Source organism: Pithys albifrons, chromosome 6, assembly GCF_047495875.1.
Source record: "Pithys albifrons albifrons isolate INPA30051 chromosome 6, PitAlb_v1, whole genome shotgun sequence".
In the NCBI taxonomy this organism is placed as follows: Eukaryota; Metazoa; Chordata; class Aves; order Passeriformes; family Thamnophilidae; genus Pithys; species Pithys albifrons.
In genome coordinates this window covers 39,123,635-39,133,663 of record NC_092463.1, presented here as the reverse complement: position 1 = coordinate 39,133,663, position 10,029 = coordinate 39,123,635, and the positions used below count along the sequence as shown (strand labels likewise).

Genomic DNA, 10,029 nt, shown 5'->3' with positions numbered 1-10,029 from the left:
ACTTGTAAAAGTTATCTGGCTTGTATCTCTTGCATCCCAGAGACACAGGAATTGGAGCTCTCAAGTACTTTTCAGGTGTTCTTATGTCATGCTTGGGTTGGAATTAAAGAACATCGTGTTTCTCAGATGTTATGCTCTGAGGTTCCGAGAAATCTCATGTGGGCAGCGAAGTGTTTTGTGCTACACAGGCCACGTTAAACCCAAGACTCCCCTCTAGATCATATTTATACAGCTGTCTTCATGAAATCTTTCAAATCTGTTTAGAAATGTCCATCGCATCTTTGCCTCTGTATTGTCAAGGCTTAGACACCCTATGGGAATGCAAACTGAAAGAAAGATGAAATATGCAATATGTTAATGTAACAATGTTTAAAAGGGATTTCATGGGAATGAAATAGACTCTTGTTTTTGCCAATATAAATAAAGGCAGAAAGCTCTTTTTCTAGCAGGAGTGTGTGAAATGTGAAACCCCGGCAGTGCAAAGCAGTACCGATATGAATCAGAATGACTGCGATAAGCAAAACACTTTACCCCTGGAGGTGGGAACGTGATCTGGCAGTTACAGAGACAGAGCAAATTTGAAGCTCCCCGTTTCTGCCCCTGACTAACTCTATGTCTGTAGATAATTTACATCCTGTCTATCAGTTTGCCCATCTGTAAAACAGGGACATATATATCTGTGTCTCATCAGAGCCAACTCTTGCCAAGCATCATTAATGGACACCAATAACCCTGTCCTGTCAGGAATGCAGGATTTCACAAGTAGAAAGTCCAAGTTATTAGCACTTTGCCAGGACGTAGAGAACCATTCCTTTGGTTAAAACAGCTGTACACTTACAAGCAAATGTGGTGATACTGACTGAAGAACATCTTTATTCTCCTGGCAGTGTTGAAAAGATGTCAAAATAAATCTTACAAACTTCAGATCGGTGGCTCTCTAAAGCATATATACTCTAAAAGAATTCAAACCTGCCTAATATTATCCAATCACCATTAACCAATATTATTAAGAAGACATTTTTCTATTTTTTGACATTTATTAAAATAAAAATGCACAGGGTATTTTTGTTTCTACCTTCATTAACTGAAAGTAATATTTTATAACTGAGTTGGTAGTCTCAGAGCCGTTGCCAAGGTTAAGATTTCCTAAATAAGGTTTCCTAAATAAGGTTTCCTAATCATAGACCACACATAATCCTGTAATTGCAGAATCAGCAGACAGAGCAACGGCTAAAAGAGACTGGAAACTGAAGTGTCCTTCCAAATTCAGCAGGGGTCCTCTGAAGGGTTCTTGTTTAGCCTATGAAAGCTTACACTTAACTCACCTCACGTGAACAAATACATATTTCTAACTTGCTTGTCTACAGATGGAAGGTGCCACAGTGACAAAAAATAGTTACACAGGTCCAACCTGTGCATGTGGAATCCTGGATATTTAAAACTGGCCTTTACATTTTCTGCTCTACCTATAAATTTAATGCTGTGAGCCTTCTTAGAAAACCATCAATTATAAAATCATGCATTTAATTAAACTGTTATGACTTTAGGTACGTAGGAGGCTCAATAAGACTTTTTGTTTTGAGACTGCCTTTCTGCACCACGAAATTTGAAATTACTTAACAAGTCAATAATAAAAGCAGTGACTACCTTCTTTCAAAAAGAACTTAAATCTGTTACAGTTTACCATCAAGGAATACCCTCCCACAGGTGCTTTGGCTTTCTTTGTGCCTATTGGAGAAAAGCTGCACTGGCAACTGTTTTCCTCTGCACTTTACTGGTAGTCTTTTTACATAGTTAAGCAGCAGTTGTCACCCTTGCCTTGTCCACCACATACATTTCGGGAGAACTCCCACAAATGTTTCTACACAAAGCACTAAATCCACCACAAGACTTGGCCATTTAAACTGGAAATTCAGACTGCCAAATTCCTGGCTAGGCACCACCAAATTCTAGAAAAGCATCTGAAGATGCCTGAATTATTATTTAAGTTTCCCAGCTGCCTTCCTGTCTGCTCCAGAGCATTGAGAAGCTGTAGGCCCTGTGAGTGGTGCAGCAGTCACCTCAGGAGAAGGCATGTCCTTTTGAAACAGGCTTTTTCAAAGGTTGCCTTCAAGATTGGGCAGTAATATAGTCAACTGCAGCCGAATAACCTGAACAAATCACAGGACAGGTTAACAAATCATTCCTAGCACCAAGAGACCAAGGAGTCCCAGCCGCGGCCCAGGCTGGGACTGTGTTATGTGTGGAGCAAACAGACTTCAAGAACTCACAGCCCAAGTACCAGGCAAGAGACAGCAGATGGTGAGAGACAGATGGGAACATACGAGGAAACAATGAGATAAATGAACAAAAACTCAGCTAAAGACTTTAGCATTTGGTTCCAAAATTATTAATTTTACTAATCATTTCAGCTGATGTAACTGTACATCAGAATGCCTTTCCTGTTCCAAAGGTCTTAACAGCTACAATTGCAACACATGCCTCAGCCCAGCACGGGTTACATTTTGGGTGAAGAGTGGGAGTTAAGGGGGTAGGAAGTACCAAGGCGGGGGGTGTCAAAGGCTGAAATTAATTCGTAAAGGGGGCTGGGATAGCTCGGCAACATGCGGCTTAAGGCCACCTGATTAAGCACAGCTCAGCAGGTAACGCGCTGACTGACGGAAGATTGAGGCTTCCCGGGAGGCGGGCGCTGGCCGCAGCCGCCGGCACACGCGAGCGAGCCTGTCCGCTGCACGCCGGGGTGTCGAACGCGGGGCGTGCAGCCCCTCCAGCGCGGCCGGGGTAGCGCCCGTGCTGCGGAGAATCAGTCGGCGGCTGCCCCGCGCCGAGCACCGAGGCTGACTCACCACGCGGTCACCCACGCACGCACAACGCCCCGGTCCCCGCGGGTGGTGACAGCCCCGCCACCCCCGCCCCGCAGGGGCGCGCCGGGCCACCGCCGGGTGCCGCGGTCCCGCACGGCAGCCCCGGAGGGGAGGGCGCGCACCGAGCGGGACACACGCGGGCTCCAGAGCGCCACGGGGATCCCGAGGGGGTGGAATTCCCGAGAGCGCAAAGGCCACCTCCCCCGGTCCGTACGGCTGGGAGGGGGCTGGCGGGGGCCGTACCGCCCCTCCGGCCCGCGGGCGGCCGGGGCGCTCCGCGCTGCGCAGCCGCCGTGCCCGGGGAGCCGCTGCTCGGCGAGGGGCGGCGGGCGGAGGCGGCAGCATTCGGAGGTAAGGCGGGAGGCGGGGGCGCCACACTGGGACATCCCTCCAGGACACCCCGAGGCCGCTCCCCGGGGGCCGCCCCAGGGAAAGCGAAACCACAAGGGGGTGGCGGCGGGAAGGGGCGGGCAGGGGCTCCCCGCGGCGCGGCTCGGCTCGGCTCCGCTCGCTCCTCCCCTCGGCGCCGAGGCGGAGCAGAGCGGTGGCGGCGGGCGGGCTCAGCGTGCCCCAAGGCCTTGGCGGCGGGTCAGCGGGCACAGGAGCCGCCCCCGGCTATTCCCGCGGGTGACTCAGAGCTGCCCAGGGAAGGCAGGCTGGGATGCGCCTCGCCTCCGGGCTCCGGGCTGCGGCCGGAGACTGAGCCACAAAGAAGTTTGCCCGGCGGCGGCGCGGCGCTCCCCATGCACGCCTCCGGCCGCCGGTCCTGGGGCGCCGATCCTCGGCAGGCGCCCGGCGCCAACCCCGCTATGGAGCCCCGCGCGGCTCTGCACAGCAGCCCGGAGCTCAGCCTGGCCAAGCGGCTGAGCGTGGGGGAGCTCCGCTCCCTCTTCGAGGCTCGCTGTGCCGCCGTCGCTGCCGCCGCCGCCCGCCAGCTGCCCGACCCGGCGAAGAGGGGCTGTAGACCCCCTAATGGGGTGCTCCCGCCCGTCATCCCCCGGCTCACCGTCACCGCCGAGGAGAGCGAGGAGGCGCAGGGCAGCCCCCAGGCGCGGCCACCGCAGCCGGAGGGCGGCGGGCTGAGGACGGGCAGCTCGCTGCATCTGCAGTCCCGCAGGCTGTCCAACTCCTCGCTCTCCTCCACCGGCTCCTCGTCCCTCCTGGAGGACTCGGAGGACGACGTGCTGAGCGACACGGAGTGCAGGAGCCAGGGCATCGTGCACTTGGAGCACGGCGAGGACACAAGCCAGGTAGGGAGGGGCGGGGGGAGCGGTTCGCGCCTGGCGGGGCTGCTGGGCGCCTCGGAGCCACCGGGCGCTCCCGCTTGGAGTGAAGTTTCCGTGACCCAGCTCCACGCAAACTCCGGGAAACTCCTGTCCTGGTGCCGGCAGGCGTGCGGTGCCGTACACAGGCTGTTCGCACCTGTTGGAAAAGCGCTCCTGCACGTTGGCTCTTCTAAAACTCGGCCAGGTGTGCGCTGTTTCTTTTTGCTCTGGAATTGTGCTTGGTGTCCCAAGAATATGGGGAGATTTTTTTTGATCCTAAGTGAGTTGTGTTTTCTTTTTTTTTTTTCCCAGTCTCCTGTGTCAGATGTTAAAAATAAAATTTGTCCGGGCATTAACCGGCAGGTATTTTTTGTGTCTTTAATCCTGGAGCGTGCGGTTGTCAATTTTTGAGCTGCTTCTTGCTGTGAGCATGACAGGAGATGGGGAGGAGCTTGGAATGGATAGAATGCATTCTTTTGTCCCTTCGCAGCAACACGTTCTTCTCAGTAAATCCCCTCTGTAATTTGGCAGCTTTCATCCACGAAGTGCACTTTTAAAGGCATATAGTTAGTTGCTTTTTCATGATCTTTAATGTATATTTGCCTGACTCTTTACAGTGTGTTTTCCAGGCTTTTGTACCTGAAATATGTAGCTTTAGTGAATTCCTCCTCCTACCTTTATTGACACAGCAACTTAAATTGTTGTTCTTCTGCCAGCTCATTGACGCTGAATTGTTTTCAAGCAGAACATATGCTTTAATAAAAAATGTATAAGGAAGAAGTAATGCAACTTATAGATGATACCTCCAGCTGGACTTTTCTCATGGTAATTGTGGGTTTACTGCTTCAGAGGACACATAGTACAGGAGCTAAAATGCCATGCACAATATTGGTTTTGTTTGCATCAACTTGTGGCCTATTGCTGGAAGAGGAAAAGGAACATAAAAGGTTTTGTACTTTGTCATGCTGAATATCAAGAAACCTGTAATAATAACATTTAGTTTGTACTTATGATTCTGACATAGAATGTGGTTTGTAGGGGGAAAAATTACTGTAATTTTGCTTTCTTTTCTAAAATACATGCTGTGCTAGTAGGGATTTTGTGAAAGTAGCAGGAGAATAGAAAATAAAGATAAAAAAGGGCCATATCCCTGCTATTGCAGTGGGCTGTATGGGTGATTAATGGGGAAAAAGAATTAAGTGATGACACTTTAGCAATATGGACAACTTCTGGGATGGCATCGGAGTATCTGGTTAACTTGTCTGTGAATATAGGCTGAAGCAAAACGGATTCTGCAGATAAGAAGCCATGGTACCTCTGAGGTTCTGCAAGTCTTTGGTATTGTATGCAATATTGAGTTCTAAATGATTAGACGTGTGTCCTTCCCTGTGGCCTAACATGCATGTATCTAATACAGCATAAATGGGTGTGAGCAGTATTACTGTCTTTTAAGCCTTTTAAAAGACTTCAGTCACCTTTTAATTACAGGAAAATATAATATTCAAAGGAGCAGATCTTTAACAATGATTTATAGACAAACTAAAAATATCTGTATTATAAATATTTTAACTTTGAGAGACTATCCTATTCATTAAGGTGTGTGGGAAATTTGGAACTTTGATAGTATTATAATAATTCAGTTTTTGAAAAAGTTTTTTCAGTTTTGCCAAGTTTAGTGCAGCTGCAGGATAGTTAAGTGTCTCCTTGGTAAAATACTTGATGTTTTAAAAGTTGGAGTTACTTTTCTATACCTGTAGGGTAGGGGAGGATGAGGCAAACTGCCCACCATGAGCCTGCATTCTGACTGATGTTCTTTATTTCATTATGCTTCCTGTGGCAAGTCGTCAAACCAGAGCAGGGATCTGGTACCTAGAACTCTAAAACAGAAGAACTTCATGGCACTGCCTAATAAATTAGATGGGCCAAACATTGCATACCATGCTGAAGTAGGAGAGCCTGTGCTTTGAACTTTTGAGGATTCAACTTTACAGGTTGTGTCCTTTCTACTCTTTAATGAGGCAAGATGAATGTGTGTGTTTTAGAATGGAAGGCTTTGGGTTCAAGGCAGGCACATACATGTGAAAAGAACTACAAATTGTAGGATAACCCAAGGAAAGGTTTTATATTTTGAAGTTGCTGGTATTCTGGCACATTTACAGGTTTTAGTGTATTTTGATACATGAAGACTTGTTCTCAGAGTAGAACACAAAGGATAGAGACTTTTCTGAAGGAAACTGAAATCAAAGGTGGGCCAAAATGACTGTTTTGGCATTTTAAAATTTCCTTGGTATTGGGGAATTCTGTTAGACTTTCCTTTGAAAATGTTAGAAGTTATTTTGGAACCTGGCACCTTATGATTAAGCTCAGACCAGTGCTTGGAGAACTGCTGGGCAGTCAAGCCTACCAGGCTCCCCAGCACCTAGAAGGGACCTTGGAAATTTGCCCAGGACTTCAACTGCAGAAGTAGAAGTTCTGATAATGTTCCTGTTATCAGAGATTCAAGGCTTCCATCTGCAGACCCAGGAACTTCAGACCTAAGCTGAAGAAGGTCCTCCCAAGGCCTCTACTGCTGATCTGGAGATTGAGACCCCAATGAGTCTTCAAAATCGTGTGAGCTCTCAAGGTGCCTGTGCAGGACTGTGTGAGAGATGGGAAGCTCTGGAGCCCTTCCTCTGTGTCCATAGTTTGCTGTCCTGGAATTGTCAAGCCTTAAATCCCAGGATGGTATGCCTGGAAGTGCTGTCCCTGACTGTACCCCTTGGAGGACAGTTTTCCTTGGCAGCTCACTTAGCAAACAGCTCTTCAGGAGGATGAGTGATTCAGTTAAGCATTTCACAGAGCGTTCTGGGTTGGATGGATTGACACATAATAGGGCCCGAGGAGTAGGGGGCATGAATACCTTGGGACTGATGGCTGAGGATTAGTGCAGTCCCAGCGCGTCCTCTGGGACAAAATGCCATTTTTCATCTGGGCAGACCCACCTTTGAGAGAAGCTCAGTGGGTGGTGTTCCAGTTTCTCTGCATACATTAGGCATGTCATTTTGTAGTAATCAGCAGAGGCTTTGGAATCCGGGCTGTCCTGCCTTTCCTGAAGGGAGACCCTTCCAACAGTGCAGAGCTGGAGGTGTGAGAGAAGCCTATTCTGCTGCAGTCCTGTTTGTTCAATTTGTGGTTCAGTGAAAACCAATTGTGCAAAGCGGTGCTAATGGAAGTAACATGGTGCCAATAGTTGAAGCTTCTTAAATCATGAAAAAATATTGGTTATTTTTCAAATAGCGAATTGACAGAATAGATTTTACCCTATGGCAACAGCTAACATTCCTGCCTATTCTTGCATTGAAATGGAAGCATACTTTGGTACCCTTGCTTCATGCCATCTGGGAGGTGTATACACACAGTCGAATCTTGCAGTGTAAACACCAGTGGTGCATTTATAGTAATGGAGAGAGTACAAGAGCTATATATTTTTGTCTTCATTCTGTGAATGAGCAATTTTAAGAAATACAAAGTCTGGTTAGCACCTTCCTTGTTGGGACAGAGACTTTAAAAAGTGGTTTTCACACAAAATAAAACACCATGATAATGTACAGCAGCCTCTTGTCCGCTTCATAGGAGAATGTTATTTACTAGATAGAAACATGCCAAATCTACTCATTTTCATAACTGTGACCTGTCATTCCAAATTCCTAGAACTGTAACCATGAGAACAGCTGACAGTTTGCTAGAGAAAAAGCAGTTCTGTTCTTGCCTGTAATGATACCAGTCCAGAAACTTTGGGGCATAGCCATTAGTAAAGTATATTTGGTTTCACCAATCTTCTTGCTGTTATATTTTGTAACACCAAGTACTTTAGAAAGGACAAATGTATAGAGAGGCACACACACTTAGTAAGTAATTAATGAAATAAATTAATAAATACAAACTGAAAGTTTCAGCTACTTTGGCTCAGGGGTGGGTTACATAAGCTCATGCGGTAGAATAAAGTTGTTATTTTTAAAGGAAGAATAGGAATGAAGAGATGACATAAGTAAGACTGTTAATGGGGTTTTAGCCTACTTTCAAAAGGAAAGAAAGCTTGTGTAATCACTCTATCAAATCCATTTTAACAACTTTAGTAGATTTCAGCCTGATTTGGCAGTGTCATAGACATCTCAAAGTTTCTTCAAGAGCTTTTCAAAGTTCCACAAAGGTCTGATTCTGGGTGGAAGAGAGGAAACCAAGTGCATACTTTTTCTTCTCTGGGGGAGGAGGTACAAGAGGAGTCAAACAATTGTCTTCTGTTTTGCTTGTTGACTAGCAAATTGGCATATGCATACTGGCTAGTCCATAGGTGCTTACATGCTTGATCCAGCTGCATCAGGTAGTCTCATGTACTGTGGGTAATTAGGAGAAAGCATGGGAGGAAGTATGGAGTGCTACAGCCTGGTGAAGTTAGAGAATGTGGAATGTGTTAATTGAGGGACAGGGGAGAAAGATGAGGACATTTCTAGGAGGTCTGGAAATGTGAGAAAGATTGGAGGGCTTTTTGAACAAGTTTATAGAGGACAGTGACTATAGATACTCTGATAAGGGTGCAGGACAGAAGATACCACTCAAATAGAACCAGGCTTCATTACTTTGCTGCTCATTAAACAGTTACTTTTGAGGGAATACATTTCACACTACTAAAAAATTGCAGATTTATAATGACAGTCCCATGTACTGAAATCTGCCTATTGTTACTGAGCAAATACAAGTTGAACAGCAGTAATGGTCCGCATTTGCACATTGCACAGTAATTGGAACAAAAGTGTGAATTGAGAGCCTTCTCTCGGTCTGAGATTGATTCATTGCCACTGTACACTCAAGTGGTGAAGTATATCAAAACATCAGCAGTATCAGGTCTTCTTAATAATATGAATTCTTGTCTATGAGGAAATGAGTTAGCTCTTACCAAGTGAGTTGAGAGAGAGGCAATTAAATTGTCTTATCAGTTAAGAGTTTCTGATCCTGGGTATATGAGATGGTGACTTAGAGGCTACAAGATTCTTCACTTTTGAATCAATTTCACTCTGATAGATTTCACTTTTCAGATGTTAAAGGATGTTTTTGTGGGCATAAAGTTTAAAATTGAAAGAGCTCTGTGATTTTTTTTCTTATGGACCTGTTGGATTGCATATGTTTTGGAAGTTTATATGTGCACTTTTACAGTTCAAACATCCTTATACTGCTTATTACCCCTGGAAAGAGGGGAAAAAATTAACAGTAACTACTCGTCATTGGATAATGCATATTTAAAGAGGTCATACCTAAGCATATTTTTCTCAAGCTATCATTGACTCAGCAGATTTATTGCTGAAAATGTATGCCAGTCTCAAAAGGAGTAAGGATAGTGGCTGGAGCAATAGTTTTAAAATTTTGTATGTCTATATATTTTTGGGTTCTGAAACTATAACCCTGTTAGACTGGTTTAATTAGGGTGAACTTTTTTAATTGATTAATTTAACTACCACATTTGATTAGTGTAGTAGTTAACATATTCAAAAATAACCTCAAGTCACATCTAAAGTTTATTATAAATGGAATAGGTTAAAGTGAATCAGTTTGATTAAATGCTCACAATGTGAGTCACTTTAATATACTTAATATTTCTGAAAGCTAAAAATGCACATTGTATTTATGTGTTAGATAGTTGTTTGGTTAGCAGTAACTGAGAGAAGAACTAAGGATCATCATACAGCCTTTTGTGATGATTATCTATGAAATGGGATGACAGAAAAGGTATTATTAACCTTACACATCTTGGAAAGAAAAAGTGATCTTATGTGCAGCAGCATTCACTGTCTGTCTCTCTTCTACCTTCTCCATCAGTGTACTTTTTGCAGAGAAAGGGGGCTGAGGCAAAGAGAATTGGGTTGTCA

The 10,029-nt window shown here is 45.4% G+C and overlaps 1 protein-coding gene across 2 annotated transcripts in view; it reads left to right on the top strand.

The window, feature by feature from the left end:
* The first annotated feature begins 3,336 nt into the window (after positions 1 to 3,336).
* ITPKA (inositol-trisphosphate 3-kinase A) overlaps positions 3,337 to 10,029 on the top strand; it is a 41,824-nt gene continuing 35,131 nt past the window's right edge. Inside the window, exons 1-2 of one of the 2 annotated variants that reach the window (XM_071558392.1) lie at positions 3,337 to 4,114; positions 4,442 to 4,492. In XM_071558392.1, the coding sequence (XP_071414493.1) occupies positions 3,608 to 4,114; positions 4,442 to 4,492 (558 nt within the window). In that variant the 5' untranslated portion in view covers positions 3,337 to 3,607. The remainder of the gene's footprint in view (positions 4,115 to 4,441; positions 4,493 to 10,029) is intronic. The other variant, XM_071558393.1, reaches the window with a different exon arrangement.